General features: G+C 39.1%; 1 protein-coding gene across 1 annotated transcript in view; it reads right to left on the bottom strand.

Annotated features, from left to right (window-relative positions):
• Nucleotides 1–16,438, bottom strand: part of FAM102B (family with sequence similarity 102 member B) — a 102,997-nt gene that overhangs the window by 28,599 nt on the left and 57,960 nt on the right. Inside the window, exons 3-5 of the mRNA XM_029226836.1 lie at nt 16,379–16,408; nt 11,414–11,530; nt 8,239–8,285 (exon numbers count right to left, since the gene is read on the bottom strand). Coding sequence (XP_029082669.1) covers nt 8,239–8,285; nt 11,414–11,530; nt 16,379–16,408 — 194 coding nt within the window. The remainder of the gene's footprint in view (nt 1–8,238; nt 8,286–11,413; nt 11,531–16,378; nt 16,409–16,438) is intronic.

Consider the following 16,438-nt stretch of genomic DNA (forward strand, 5'->3'; position numbering starts at 1 on the left):
CTCTGGGACAAAATTAAACACACGAACATTTGAATTAAAGGGGTCCCAGAAGAAGAAGAGAAAAACAAAGGGACTGAGAAAATATTTGAAGAGACTATAGTTGAAAACTTCCCTAATATGGGAAAGGAAATAGTCAATCAAGTCCAGGAAGCGTAGAGAGTCCCATACAGGATAAATCCAAGGAGAATCACGCCAAGACAAGTATTAATCAAACGATCAAAAATTAAATACAAAGAAAAACTATTAAAAGCAGCAAGGGAAAAGCAACAAATAACATACAAGGGAATGCCCATAAGGTTAACAGCTGATCTTTCAGCAGAAACTCTGCAAGCCAGAAAGGAATGGCAGGACATATTTAAAGTGATGAAAGGGAAAAACCTACAACTAAGATTACTCTACCCAGCAAGGATCTCATTCAGATTCGATGGAGAAATTAAAACCTTCACAGACAAGCAAAAGCTAAGAGAATTCAGCACCACCAAACCAGCTTTACAACAAATGCTAAAGGAACTTCTCTAGGCAGGAAACAAGAGAAGGAAAAGACCTACAATAACAAACCCAAAGCAATTAAGAAAATGGATATAGGAACATACATATTGATAACTACCTTAAATGTAAATGGATTAAATGCTCCAACCAAAAGACAGAGACTGGCTGAATGGATACAAAAACAAGGCCCATATATATGCTGTCTAAAAGAGACCCACTTCAGACCTAGGGACACATACAGACTGAAAGTGAGGGGATGGAAAAAGATATTCCATGCAAATGGAAATCAAAAGAAAGCTGGAGTAGCAATTCTCATATCAGACAATATAGACTTTAAAATAAAGACAAGAGACAAAGAAGGACACTACATAATGATCAAGGGATCAATCCAAGAAGAAGATATAACAATTGTTAATATTTATGTACCCAACATTGGAGCACCTCAACACATAAGGCAAATGCTAACAGCCATAAAAGGGGAAAACAACAGTAACACAATAATAGTAGGGGACTTAAACACCCCACTTTCACCAATGGACAGATCATCCAAAAGGAAAATAAATAAGGAAGTACAAGCTTTAAATGACACATTAAACAAGGTGGACTTCATTGATATTTATAGGACATTCCATCCAAAAACAACAGAATATACTTTCTTCTCAAGTGCTCATGGAGCATTCTCCAGGACAGATCTTTTCTTGGGTCACAAATCAAGCCGTGGTAAATTTAAGAAAACTGAAATGGTATCAAGTATGTTTTCCAACCACAACGCTATGAGACTAGATATCAATTATAGGAAAAAAATCTGTAAAAAATACAAACACATGGAGGCTAAACAATACACTACTAAATAACCAAGAGATCACTGAAGAAATCAAAGAGGAAACCAAAAAACACCTAAAAAAAAATGACAATGAAAACATGACAACCCAAAACCTATGGGATGCAGCAAAAAGTTCTAAGAGGGTAGTTTATAGCAATACAATCCTACCTCAGGAAACAAGAAACACCTCAAATAAACAACCTAACCTTACATCTAAAGCAATCAGAGAAAGAGGAACAAGAAAACCCCAAAGTTAGCAGAAGGAAAGAAATCATAAAGAGCAGATCAGAAATAAATGAAAAAAAAATGAAGGAAACAACAGCAAAGATCAGTAAAACTAAAAGCTGGTTCTCTGAGAAGATAAACAAAATTGATAAACCATTAGCCAGACTCATCAAGAAAAAACGGGAGAAGACTCAAATCAATAGAACTAGAATTGAAAAAGGAGAAGTAACAACTGACACTGCAGAAATACAAAGGATCGTGAGAGATTACTACAAGCAACTCTATGCCAATAAAATGGACAACCTGGAAGAAACGGACAGATTCTTAGAAAAGTCCAACCTTCTGAGACTGAACCAGGAAGAAACAGAAAATATAAACAGACCAATCACAAGCACTGAAATTGAAACTGTGATTAAAAATCTTCCAACAAACAAAAGCCCAGGACCAGATGGCTTCACAGGCGAATTCTATCAAACATTTAGGGAAGAGCTAATACCTATCCTTCTCAAATTCTTCCAAAATACAGCAGAGGGAGGAACACTCCCAAACTCATTCCACGAGGCCACCATCACCCTGATATGAAAACCAGACAAAGATGTCACAAAAAAAGAAATCTCCAGGCCAGTATCACTGATGAACATAGATGAAAAAATCCTCAACAGAATACTAGCAAACAGAATCCAACAGCACATTAAAAGGATCATACACCATGAACAAGTGGTGTTTATCCCAGGAATGCAAGGATCATTCAATATATGCAAATCAATCGATGTGATAAACCATATTAATAAATTGAAGGAGATATTCTCAATAGAGAATATCTCAATATGATATTCTCAACAGATGCAGAAAAAGCTTTTGACAAAATTCAACATCCATTTATGATAAAAAACTTCCAGAAAGTAGGCACAGAGGGAACCTACCTCAACATAATAAAGGCCATATACTACAAACCCACAGCCAACATCGTTCTCAATGGTGAAAAACTGAAACCATTTCCTCTAAGATCAGGAACAAGACAAGGTTGCCCACTCTCACCACTATTATTTAACATAGTTTTGTAAGTTTTAGCCACAGGAATCAGAGAAGAAAAAGAAATAAAAGGAATCCAAATCGGAAAAGAAGAAGTAAAACTGTCACTGTTTGCAGATGACATGATACTATATATAGAGAATCCTAAAGATGGTACCAGAAAACTACTAGAGCTAATCAATGAATTTGGTAAAGTAGCAGGATAAAATATTAATGCACAGAAATCTCTTGTATTCCTATACACTAAGGATGAAAAATCTGAAAGAGAAATTAAGGAAACACTCCCATTTACCATCGCAACAAAAGGAATAAAATACCTAGGAATAAACCTACCTAAGGAGACAAAAGACCTATATGCAGAAAACTATAAGACACTGATGAAAGAAAGTAAAGACGATTCAAACAGACGGAGAGATATACCATGTTCTTGGATTGGAAGAATCAACATTGTGAAAATGACTACTAGCCAAAGCAATCTACAGATTCAATGCAATCCCTATCAAACTACCAAAGGCATTTTTCACACAACTATAACAAAAAATTTCAAAATTTGTATGGAAACACAAAAGACCCCAAATAGTCAAAGCAATCGTGAGAAAGAAAAACAGAGCTGGAGGAATCAAGCTCCCTGACTTCAGACTATACTACAAAGCTACAATAATCAAGACAGTATGGTACTGGCACAAAAACAGAAAGATAGATCAATGGAACAGCATAGAAAGCCCAGAGATAAACCCACGCACATATGGTCACCTTATCTTTGATAAAGGAGGCAGGAATGTACAGTGGAGAAAGGACAGCCTCTTCAATAAGTGGTGCTGGGAAAACTGGACAGGTGCATGTACAAGTATGAGATTAGATCATTCCCTAATACCATACACAAAAATAAGCTCAAAATGGATTAAAGACCTAAATGTAAGGCCAGAAACTATCAAACTCTTAGAGGAAAACATAGGCAGAACACTCTATGACATAAATCACAGCAAGATCCTTTTTGACCCACCTCCTAGACAAATGGAAATAAAAACAAAAATAAACAAATGGGACCTAATGAAACTTCAAAGCTTTTGCACAGCAAAGGAAACCATAAACAAGACCACAAGACAACCCTCAGAATGGGAGAAAATATTTGCAAATGAAGCGACTGACAAAGGATTAATCTCCAAAATTTATAAGCAGCTCATGCAGCTCAATAACAAAAAAACAAAGAACCCAATCCAAAAACGGGCAGAAGACCTAAATAGACATTTCTCCAAAGAAGATATACAGACTGCCAACAAACACATGAAAGAATGCTCAAAATCATTAATCATTAGAGAAATGCAAATCAAAACTACAATGAGATATCATCTCACACCAGTCAGAATGGGCATCATCAAAAAATCTAGAAACAATAAATGCTGGAGAGGGTGTGGAGAAAAGGGAACCCTCTTGCACTGTTGGTGGGAATGTAAATTGATACAGCCACTATGGAGAACAGTATGGAGGTTCCTTAAAAAACTAAAAATAGAACTACCATATGACTCAGCAATCCCACTACTGGGCATATACCCTGAGAAAACCATAATTCAAAAAGAGTCATGTACCACAATGTTCATTGCAGCTCTGTTTACAATAGCCAGGACATGGAAGCAACCTAAGTGTCCATCAACAGATGAATGGATAAAGAAGATGTAGCACATATATAGAATGTAATACTACTCAGCCATAAAAAGAAATAAAATTGAGTTATTTGTAGTGAGGTGGATGGACCTAGAGTCTGTCATACAGAGTGAAGTAAGTCAGAAAGAGAAAGACAAATACCGTATGCTAACACATATATATCGAATCTAAAAAAAAAAAAAAAAGAAAATGGTTCTGAAGAACCTAGGGGCAGGACAGGAATAAAGACGCATATGTAGAGAATGGACTTGAGGGCATGGGGAGGGGGAAGGGTAAGCTGGGACGAAGTGAGAGAGTGGCATGGACATATATATACTACCAAATGTTAAATAGATAGCTAGTTGGAAGCACCCATATAGCACAGGGAGATCAGCTCAGTGCTTTGTGACCGCCTAGAGGGGTGGGATAGGGAGGGTGAGAGGGTGACGCAAGAGGGAGGAGATATGGGGATATATGTATATGTACAGCTGATTCACTTTGTTATAAAGCAGAAACTAACACCATTGTAAAGCAGTTATACTCCAATAAAGATGTTTAAAACAAAAAAACCCCAAAACGGCACAGTCCTAAAGGAAAGGAAGGGATGGGTAATATGTTATATGAAGATATTCTGATATACGTGCATGTCTAGGAAAGGAGAAGGCTAATATGTGATATCCTGTTTGTTAAAAGTAATAAAAATAGCAAAGTTTACCTCCAAAAAAGTCTTTATCTATAACTATAATCTCTAAATTATCAGAATTACATTTGTGGAGATAATACAGGACATAAGAGAATCTACTTTTTGAGCTCTTCAGTATTTGAGTTTCACAGATAGAGAGAGAAAATGGCAGAGAAAGGGCCAGAAAGCGAACATTCATAAAAAGCTCCTAAGAAGGAATGATGAATACATTTTCTTCTACTAAATTTTAATGCTCATTTTCTCATTTCACCCTAAACATATTCCACTAGGAAAACATACTATTACCTAAGAAACCAAAAATTGTTTACTCTCAAAAGAGCAGGAAATAAAGAAAGCAGCCAGGAAATTATGGTTCGAGAGAAAACAGCACAGGAAGGCTAAGTTTTACAAAAATGCATAATTTTAATCAAGAATTGATTTGTGTTAAATATATATATTTTCATCTTTATAAAGTAGTATGTAAATAGAGAACTACATGGATGTTGCTACATGGAAGTTGATGCTTAGGGAATTAATTGTTTTCTAGATGTATTTTTTTTCTCAGATATTTAAATGATATCTGATTAACTATTTTTTGGTATAAACTTATTTATTTATTTTTGGCTGTGTTGGGTCTTCGTTGTTGTGCGTGGGCTTCTCATTGCTGTGGCTTCTCTTGTTGCGGATCACGGGCTCTAGGTGCGCGGACTTCAGTAGTTATGGCACGCAGGCTCAGTAGCTGTGGCTCACGGGCTCTAGAGCACAGGCTCAGTAGTTGTGGCGCACGGGCTTAGTTGCTCCGTGGCATGTGGGATATTCCCGGACCTAACCCGTGTCCCCTGCACTGGCAGGCGGATTCTTAACCACTGTGCCAACAGGGAAGTCCCTAACTTTCATTTTTAACTATTAAGTGTCTTCAAGATTGCTGACAGGCATCCTATTGCCTTTTCCCATTCAGCTCACTCTCTTGCTCTCTGAGAAGACTTTTACACATTTTTTCCTCTTTGCTCAAACCCCCACCTCCATCTTTCCCATCCTCGCTCTTCAATGATTAGCTCATTTCCTGTATCACTAAGAAAAGGAGCAATTTGAAAATAACTTCTATATGTTTCCACTTCTCATATATATGCATCTGTATCCACACTCTCTGTCTTCATCCCTCTTGACAATCCAAGGACACTGTTCTAGCAATTGACCCTTTTGTCTTCTGCACCACATTTCTCCTTGTCTACTGGACCATTCATATCAGGATACAAGTATGCTGTGCTATCTCCCATTAAAAAAAAAAAAAGATAAAAAGCTGCCCTTAACCCCACATCCCCTTTTTATTTATGACCCCGTTTTTCTGTTCCTTTTTTGTAGCAAAATTCCTCATAAGAATTGTTTACACTCACTGTCTCCAATTTTTCTCCTCCAAAACTTTCTTTAATCCACTCCAATGTGGCCGTAGTCTAAAAGCTTCCACCAGTGCTTGTCAGAGTCACCAATGGTCTCTATACCGCAAAATCCATAGGTCAATTCTCAGCCCATGTCTTCCGTGACCTAATTCCGTAGTGTGTGGCACAGGTGATTACTCCGGCCTTTTTGAAACACACTCTTTACCTGGTTTCAGGACAGTAGTCTCCTTTGGTTCCTTCCTCCTGTCTCACTGATTGCTCCTTTGCCGGTTCTTCCCTATCTCACCAACCTCTAACATGCAGGAGTGTCCCACACCTCAGTCTGTGGTCCTTTTCTTTATTTATACTCATTCCCTGTAGGTCATTTAATCAAAGCTCATGGCTTTAACCAGTACCTATGTGCTGATGATGTCATGATTTCCAAATTTGTATCTCCAGTCTGGGCCTCCCCACTGAACCCTATAATGATATATCCGGCTGCCTAATCAAAATGCCTGGCTGGATGTTAAATAGACATCTCAAACTTAACATGTCTGATACCCAAGCTCCCAACCTGTTCCTCTTGTAGGCTCTCTCATTTCAATAAATTTACACCATTCTTTACTCAGGCCCAAAACCTTGGATTACAAAACAGCCTCCTAACTCATCTACCTATTTCTGCCCTTGGCCCCTTCATTGCTCCCACGAATTGTCTATTCTCTACCTAGCAGCCAGAAGGTTTGATAATTTTACATTTTACTCCTCTGTTTTAAACCCTCCAGTAGCATGTTTTTTTTGGGGGGGGCTGCGCCGTGCGGCACATGGGATCTTAGTTCCCTGACCCGGGATCCAAGCCGGGCCCCGGCAGTGGAAGCATGGAGTCCTAACCACTGGACTGTCAGGGAATTCCCAACACTCCAGTAGCTTTGTATCTCACTCAGATTATAAGTGGCCTATGAGACTATTACTATAATGGCCTACAAGATCCTTTGTCATCTGGTGTCATCTCTTATCACCCTCCTCCTCACCCAGTCTGCTCTAGACACACTGGTCTCCTGGCAGTTACTTGAACATGCCAAACACCCACCTCTCTCAAGGCCTTTGTCCTTGTTACCGCTGTCTCAAATGCTCTTTCCCCAAATACCTGCATGGCTTGCTTCCTACCTCCCTCAGGTCTCTGCTCAAATATCACCTTTACCAGGAAGGACTTCCTTGACTATATAAAATAGCAACACTTCTCGCACCATGCCTCTCCTACCCTGCTTTATTTTTCTCCAAAGCATTCATAACTATCTCTATAGTATGTATTTACTTGTTAGCTTGTTGTTTGTTTTCCTCTTAGAGTACAAACTCCAAGATGTCAGGGACTTGATCTATTTTTTTCACTTTTGTTTCTCTAGTGCAGCGGTCCCCTACCTTTTTGGCACCAGGGACCTGTTTCCTGGAAGACAAGTTTTCCATGGACGGGGGTGGGAGGGTGGGGGGTTCAGGCGGTAATGCAAGCGATGGGGAGCGGCAGATGAAGTTTCGCTGGCTTGTCCGCCGCTCACCTCCTGCTGTGCGGCCCGGTTCCTAACAGGCTGCTGACTGGTACCGGTCCGCGGCCCGGGGGTTGGGGACCCCTGCTCTAGTGTCTATAGATTAGGGCCTAGCACATGGCACTTAATAGGTATTTATTGAAGAAATGACAAATCTACAGAGATCAAATTAAAAAGTTAAATTTGTATAATTTCACCCAAAACCTGAAGATGACAAAAGACCCATGGCTTAAATAATTTAGAGCATGGAGAGTTTGTTTGGTAATAAGTAATAGTAACTTCTGTGAGGGTCAGGTCAGTCTCCTGAAAGAGGAACTATTCCTTCACTGGTATTAGCCTACAAACACTACATAATATGAATGTGAAAATTTAAACAAATAAATCATTATTAAACTTTCAGACAAATAAGTCATTTACTGAGCATCAACTTACGTTTTAAAACATGGGTCACCAGACATCAGTTGCATACTGATTAAAACCTAAACATAAGAAAAAGAAATATTGTAATTATAAAAATCTTGAGAGGAGAAGCCACATTCTGCTAATCTATGCACCTTCCACATCACCTAGTCCAGTATTTCCTATTTATAAATAAAATGATTACTGAATTGGGTTATATCCAATATTGAACTGCTGCTTTATACAGACATAGGTTAAAAATCATTTTCAACATTAACAACTTTGTCACTGCAAAAATAAAAGTGGAAAAGATGGAAACAAAAAGCAAGGGCTTCATCAGTAACAATCTTCTGGGTGTGTGCTGTTCTGGTCTATTTTATCTGTCTTTCCTCCCAGACTCCTGTGGTGTTTAAGTGTCTGGAATGTTTTCCTCCAACATGTTTGCCATAATGATGCTTTCAGGGGTGCCTGCTGGTGGCCTGTAAGAGTAGAATGCTTCTGGCCTTTGCTCTAGCTTTGGACAAGAATGAATGAATGTAGTTTTTAATCATTCATGATTTTATTCATTCATGAAGCAATTATAATATTTTGTAAAGATCAGGCTTAGAAATATCTGATCTTCCTGACACCCGAGCTATTCAAGACCTTTCACCCACAGTAAGAGGCATTTCCTCTGGAGGATTTCTGTATGTGTTTATCCTGAAGACTAAATGCTTAATTCAAGTCTCCACATACCTATTAGCAGCATCTGAAATATGAAATGCACAGGGTTATCTATGCAGTTCCCCATTCTAAGAAGCTAAAGAATAAAAGGACCCAATATTTGGAGAAATGTGAACTCTCATACACTCTGCTAATGGGAATGTAAAATGTTTCAGCCACTTGAAAACCAGTCCGGTAGCTCTGCAAAAGGTTAAAAGCAGAGTTACCATGTGACCCAAGAATTCTGCTCCAAGAGTACTTACTCTTGGATACATGCCCAAGAGAAAAGAAAATATATGCCCACAATGAAACTTGCATATGAATGTCCATAGCAGCATTGTTCATAATAGCTAAAAACTGAAAACAAGGCAAATGACCATTAACTGATGAATAAATAAAATGTGGTATAGCCATACAATGGAATATTACTTAGCCACAAAAAGGAGTGTAGTACTGACACACGCTACACCATGGATGAGCCTTGAAAACATTATGCTAAGTTTAGAGAAGCCAGACACAAAACATTACATATTCTATAATCCCATTTATATGAAATGTTCGGAATAGGTAAATCCATAGACAGAGTAGATTAGGGGTTGTTTAGGCTGGGGGGAAGGGAGGAGAGTTGGGGGAAAGTGGGAAGTGACTGCTATTGGGCACATACAAGGTTTCTTTTTTGGGGTGATGAAGATGTTCTAAAATTGATTATGGCAATAGTCGGACACACCTATGAATATACTAAAAACCATTCAACTGTGTACTTTGAGTGAAATGTATGGTAAGTGAATCATAGCTCAATAAAGCTATAAAAAATTTAGAAGTACTCAATGTCCTCTACCTACCAAATGCATCAGCTTCTCTCTCAAGCTACTTACTATGTGACTTTAACGTTCTTGCCACCTTCTAGAAAGAAGGAGTTAGCATCTGTAGAACATCCACCCTGCCCCAGAGTATACTAGGCTCTGTGAGGATACTACTGCAAACACATTCTGGGAAACCTACCAGGCCAAGACCTTTTAGAAAAGGTCTCTGGAAACAGCCTCCCCCGCCTCCCAGATTCTGCTGATGTCATCGCAAGCCAATGCCACTTAGCAGCTGAAGTTCTAGGGAGGGCAGGGAAGCTGTGAGTAACCACAGGAAGTTCGTCTACAGACAGAATGATAATGCAGAGAGGCAAGAACAGTCCCTGAGAGGCCTAGAAAGCTCCTTTAGCTCCTGGGAGTTCAGGTCTGGTTGTCACTTCCCACCCTAGGGCTCTATGAAATGTCCTTGTGTTTGAACTAAAGTTCTCTTCTACATGAGCTAACCTGAGGGATTTCTATTCCATACAACTAGTGTTGGCAAAATCACATACAGTAACTCATTTAGGCCTCAAGAACAGGTCCCTGGGGTAAGTACTGCAATTCCCCTTTCACAGAGGAGGAAACAGTTGGGCTGAGGTGAAGTGCTTACACAGGGCTCCAGAGATCTAAGAACAAACACAGAGCCCTGATGCCACGTTCCTGCCACGTGGCTGGGGTTATGCTCCTTAAGCTCCCTAAACCTCTGGCTACTCAAAAAATTCTGGTTGAATGAATGAATGAATACCTAGAGTACTATTATTCAGAAATGGTATATTTTTGTTGGACCAGAATTTAAAGCTTTGCTAATGCTTTCTGAAATGCTGCTATTCTCTAGGTACTGATTGCCTTTTAAGAATCAGCCATAGGATCTTATTGTGTTCTGGGAATAATAATGATAATGGTAATAGTAACAAAAACCTTAACAGTAGTCATGAATTAAGAATCTATTAAGTGCCAGGCATAAACTAAGTGGGTTTGAAAACTGTTAGATATAGGGTAATTCTTTTGTCCACTAACTTCTGACCATTCAGTTTTTATTCAGGATTATTTTCCTTTCTTATCATGAGATAACTTACCATAATGGGGTAAGCCTAACTAAAACACAGCAAAAGGTTTATCCAGTGAGTTTTACCAGATGCAAGGTACCTTACAAACATTTTCTCTACTGGTTTCATTTAATACTCCAGCTCTCTGAAGTGTGTATTCCCTCTGGGTTCACCAGAATACATGGGTCCTGAAGGTACTTGGAAACAGTAGGGCAGATGCCCAAAGTGAGTTTCACTTGTTGCGAGAGAACCCAGTGACTTCTATGTGCCCACCACAGCTGCTTTGGAAATCACCTCTTGGGAGCTACAAGCATATTGTAAGGTATTCATTTACGATGCTCCTTCCCTTCCACTCATCGAGCCCTTATGCTGTAGTGGTTGTGTGTTCTCTTCCCTGAACGTTTACAGCACCACGTGATCATGAAGGTGAACATTTGTTACTTTTCAGTGCTTCTGTGACTTGGATAGTTTGTTCTTCTACATGGTGAGTATTTCAGTGGTATGTTCAGCTCATGATTTCAATACTGATTCCCATCTTGCCCTTGACAGTATATACCTACGATTATTTAAAGGCAGAGAATCTCATTTGTTGACACGTAAATCTAGAAACGTGCTTACTTTAAGAATGGAATTATCCTGTCTTGTATTTTTGGTATCATAGCCTTCCAGTAAACAGCGACGAGTGGTATTTCCTGATCCAGCAAACTCTGCCAGGTTTAGATCTGCAAAGCCCAGCTATGAAAAGAAAGATAATTATATTAATAGAATATCTACTAGGCTTCTATCATATTATCTTTAAAATAAACATTCAATCCATGCTCTAGCCAAGTGGTCTCAAACTTCAGTTGTTTGCAGTTTTTGCCAACTTAACGACACCTGTTCTATTCTTTGCTTAATATTGGGTTGGCCAAAAAGTTTCTTCGATTAATGAATACGTTGTTCAATCAAGTTCTTGGTGAAAATGAAAAATGTGTCTTTTTACTTAAAACCGAACGAACTTTTTGGCCACCCCAAATGTTTGTTAAAAAATTGGCTCCCTTTTTGCAAAAATGTACCACCTATTCTACTCTTGTCTGAAGCAATATGATCTCTGAAATCACATATTTGGTTGCTAAATGTATTTTTCTGCACACATTAAAATATATAACTTAACGTAAAAATAATGCATATTAAACAACTGAAATCACTGCAAGTTAGCAGTGGTGCTCACACCGCTCTATGGGAAATGCTAGCAGACCAGTCAGGGTCATTTGCACACACACAGAGAAAACCAATCAGACTCTCATCTCCCTGTTCTGGTCTGGCTCTATTCCCAGTTAACCACTGGTGGCTGCAGATAGCTAGGTGCAGGTTACTAAGTTCTCACTGCCCACCCAAGAGCAAAATGATTTAAGTGTATCACATACTTCCTTTGGTACAAGCTCCTCCTCCTTTACCACCTTCCACAACATTTGCCTTGCTGGTCCCCCTTAAGCTGAATCTCTCTTTATGAAGCCTTCTTCCTTCCTTCCCCACACCAACCTTCTCTGCTGTCACCCAGAAGCTCAGCTTAAACGCATTCCTCCATCTTATTACTACTCGGGTTTGGTCCCCATTTTCTGCAGCTACCAAAGATTACCCTATGGTCTTTCCTCTGATGCTGCTCAACCCTATTTATCATTTCCAAGTGGTACAAAAAATCACTCCTTTATATCATTATTTTTTGAACAGTCTATTCTATATGACTAAGTGTATACAGTCTTTTATTAACAAAAAATGTGTTGAGCTTGCAAGTACATCTCCTTGAATATATAATAAAAAGTATTATACACGTCAAACCCTGCTTGATTTTAAGTTGAGTGCTGTGATTTTAAGTTGCCTGCTTTAATGCTTTAAAACATGCAGTGAAGAACATATGAATGGCATTTAAGATGAAGATTTTTATTGTAGGATGGAGCATTGTTTTAGTGGTTCTTAATTGGTATAAGAAGAATGAAGAATAAGAACTTAAGAGGCCAGTTGAAGGACCACAAGCTCCAAAAGCAGTAAGTCAGGAACATATCAAGCCACAGGTAATATCTACCTAATCTTCACATGATTACTCTGGTCTTACTGCCTTTTTTAGGGGTCCAAGAGATCAGCAAAAAGCCTGGATATGTCCAGGGCAAAGCCACATCCAAATGAACATGGGAAGACTCCTGTGGCTGTGTGATCACACATCATCCACATGCCTTATTTCATACATTATCCTTTCTCTTTGAACCTCCAATATCTTTTCCATCCACACTCTTTGCTGATGCCTTGCTTCCTATTTCACTCCGAAATAAAAGCAATCAAAAGAGCATTCAACTTCCACAAGCTCTTATCACCAGCCACATCTACTCGCCTACCTGAATCTGTGCCCACATGTTTACCTTCCCACTTACTGTAAGTGAGCTGGCTGTGCTCCCATCCAAGGCCAACCACTCTCCTCTCGCCTATTCAAGTTCATCGCTTCAGGGATTCTTCCCTCTCTATGGATCATTCCCAGAACACAAACATGCTGGATTTTCTCCCATCTTAATGAACAAAAGAAAACAAAACCTCATGCCATACCTCTCTCCAGTCTACTGTAATATTCTTCTGCTCCCCTTTGGAGCAAGACTCCTCGAAAGACTTGTCTATATTGACTGTCTCTGATTCCTCTGTCCATGGCCACCTCGTCAACTTCATTTCCCCCTCTCCTCCTCATCCACTCTTCCAGCCACAAGGTCCTTTTCCTTGAAAAATGCCAAGATCACCTCAAGGCCTTTAGCACTTACTGTTCTTTTGCCTGATACATTCTCTCTTAGATCTCACAGCTTTCTTCCTCACTGCTTTAGGGTCTATGTTCAAATGTCATCTCTCTAAAGGGGCCTCCCCTGACCCTTCTAGAACATGCCTGGCTCCCCCCTCCCCTCCCCTGTAGCTGTCACTACAGCTTATCTGCTTTATTTTTCTTAGTAGCTATCATCACATCATGTATATACACATTTCATATTTATTTTATTGCCTGTCCCCCTCCCTCAATCCCCCATTAGAATGTAAGCTCCCCAAAGTCAGGGATTTTTGTCTGTTTTGTTTACTGCTGTATCTCTAATACTTAAAATAGTGGCAGGAACAATGCTTGGCACATGGTAAGCAGTTAACATGTATTTTTTTAATAAAAAACAGCCCTTTGGCTCACCATCCACTGTTGGAATGCTGGTATTACAGTCACTAAGCATAAAGCAAGTTTTTTTAAAAAAAGAATCTGGTCAGTCCCCATTAAGAAAGCATGCTAAGGTCAACATTTACTGAGCACTTTTTATGTGCCAGGCCCTGCTTTAAATACTGGAAAACAGTGATGAACAGGGCAGATAAGAACCGTCTTGAAAGAGCTTACATTGTAATGGGGTACAAGAGAGTCCATATTTCCTTATGATTTTCTCTTTGGTTTCACTGAGATAACTGTCTCAGTAAAATGGCATATATATATATATATATATATATAATATAAATTGTAGGTATAACTGTGGTAGAGCTTCCTTCAATTGGCAAATAATTTTGAGCATCTTCATTCCAGATAATGTTAGGTATTAGGAATGTATATTATTCCTATTCTCAAGGAACTCATAGTTTAATAAGGGAAGAAAGAAAAGGAAATAAATTCCTATAAAAAAGTATAAGTGCTGTGATAAAGGAAGGCACAATTACAAGAAAGAGAGGAAAAGAAAATTTCTCAGTGGGGAGGGATGACTAAGTTGACTTTTTAATGATACATGAGTCTACAGAAGCACATGCATGGCAGGGAAAACATCAAGTCACAAGGCAACAAGGCTAAAACAGCACGGCACACTCCAGGAATGTTCTCTGGGCAGTATGTCTGAAGCATAAGGATGACTGAGTGAGTGGGTGAGTATGCAGATAGATGATTTGCAAACCAAGATGAGTCCAATATGCTAGGTTAAAGACTTTTCATTTCATTTTCCTTTACAGGCAATAGAGAGCTGCTGAAGGACTAAAGGTGGGGGAAGGATATGATCATCTTTGAATTTCAGAACAATCCCTCTGGCAATAATATAGAGGATGAACTGGTGGGAGACGACAGAGGCACAGAAAAGATAGGAGGCCAATGCAGGTTTTAAATAAGAAATAATGAAGGCATAACCTAGGGCAGTGGTCTTGGGACTGGAGAGAAGAGATGGTTTCAAAAGCTTTTTAGAAGGGAGAAATCAAGATCTGTCAGTCAAAGCAGCCTGTTTTTTGCCTACCCATCATTCAATGCCCTGATATTCCTTGCTAGCAAGTCCTGATTTTATTCAAGTGTCCACTCTTAGCTCATCCATGTACACAAGGAAAGTAACCCAACCTCTAGCTGACTGTAAAATTGTGATTAGTCTAAGCTAACCATGGCAATCCATTCCTACTGCCCATGACTAGTTGAGGAGTGGGCATATGATCCAGTTGTGTACAATCAAAGGTACAGGGAAATCCTCTGGGGGCCATGTAGGAAAAGTTTTCTCACTTGAAAAAGTCATAAATGGGGAAACAGCTGAGCTTTGTCATATGTGAATGTGTTGACTAAAACTTGAGCAGCTAGCCACCTCCTGACCATGAAGGGAGCTAGCCAAGGACAAAGCCATCACATAGAGAATGTAAGAAAAAAAGAGAAAAGTAACATGGATTCTTGATGATGTTCTTTAGTCAGTGGATTAACCAATCCTGGAGCAGCTCTATCTCACATCTATAGCTCTATCTCATATCTACCTGTTTTGTGAGATTAAAAAAATCTCTAGGTGAGGAGGGTTTTCTGTTACTTGTACCAAACAGCATCCTAACTGATATTGCAGCCAACTAGTTTTAGAGGGGTAGGTAGATTTGATAGTTGAAACTAGTGCCCTGGTTCTTGGCTTAGATGCTTAGATGACTAGACTGATGGAGCTACCATCACAGAGAAATACAAGAGGAGTATGTGGGGAGTTCCCTGGTGGCCTAGTGGTTAGGATTCTGGGCTTTCACTACCGTGGCCCAGGTTCAATCCCTGGTCAGGGAACTGAGATCCTGCAAGTGACACAGCGTGGCCAAAAAAAAAAAAAAAGTGGTTTAGAGATTAAAGAGGTTTAGAAATAAAAGAGCTGGGTTTCTGGTAGTATTATTAATTACTAATTCCTTCTATGCAGCAAAAAAGTCAGCACATTCATTAGTAATTCCATACAGCTAGTAAAAGTATAAAGGACAGCAGTGATCATGTATCCAGAGTGCTAAGAGAGCACAGAGGGAGAGCCTTATTCCGCTGGGGGTTGGGTGGGACTGAGAATACTTCCCAAGGGAAAGTGAATTAACAGTTGCAATTGTTTAATGCAAACCAGAGACTGTCTCCTAGTAAGGAAACTGAAACTTAAGAATAACATCCCATAATCAACATTTAGAAAGAATATGCCTATAATTTAATGTTGGATCCAACTATTCAATCTCTGAGTTGCTTTATTTAAAAACAGCCAAGCTTAAACAGCAATTAGAAAAGCAAACCATTTAATTTTTAAGCTTATAAATAGCAATGAATGATATTACAAATTCCAAAGGCGTTAAAGAACACCAACTTACCTTTGCATAAGCTTTTCCACCTTTTAATTCCTGCCAAAGATAAAAAACACTATAAGGATA

Source organism: Monodon monoceros, unplaced genomic scaffold (genome assembly GCF_005190385.1).
Source record: "Monodon monoceros isolate NGI ecotype Baffin Bay Population unplaced genomic scaffold, NGI_Narwhal_1 Super_Scaffold_18, whole genome shotgun sequence".
NCBI lineage: Eukaryota > Metazoa > Chordata > Mammalia > Artiodactyla > Monodontidae > Monodon > Monodon monoceros.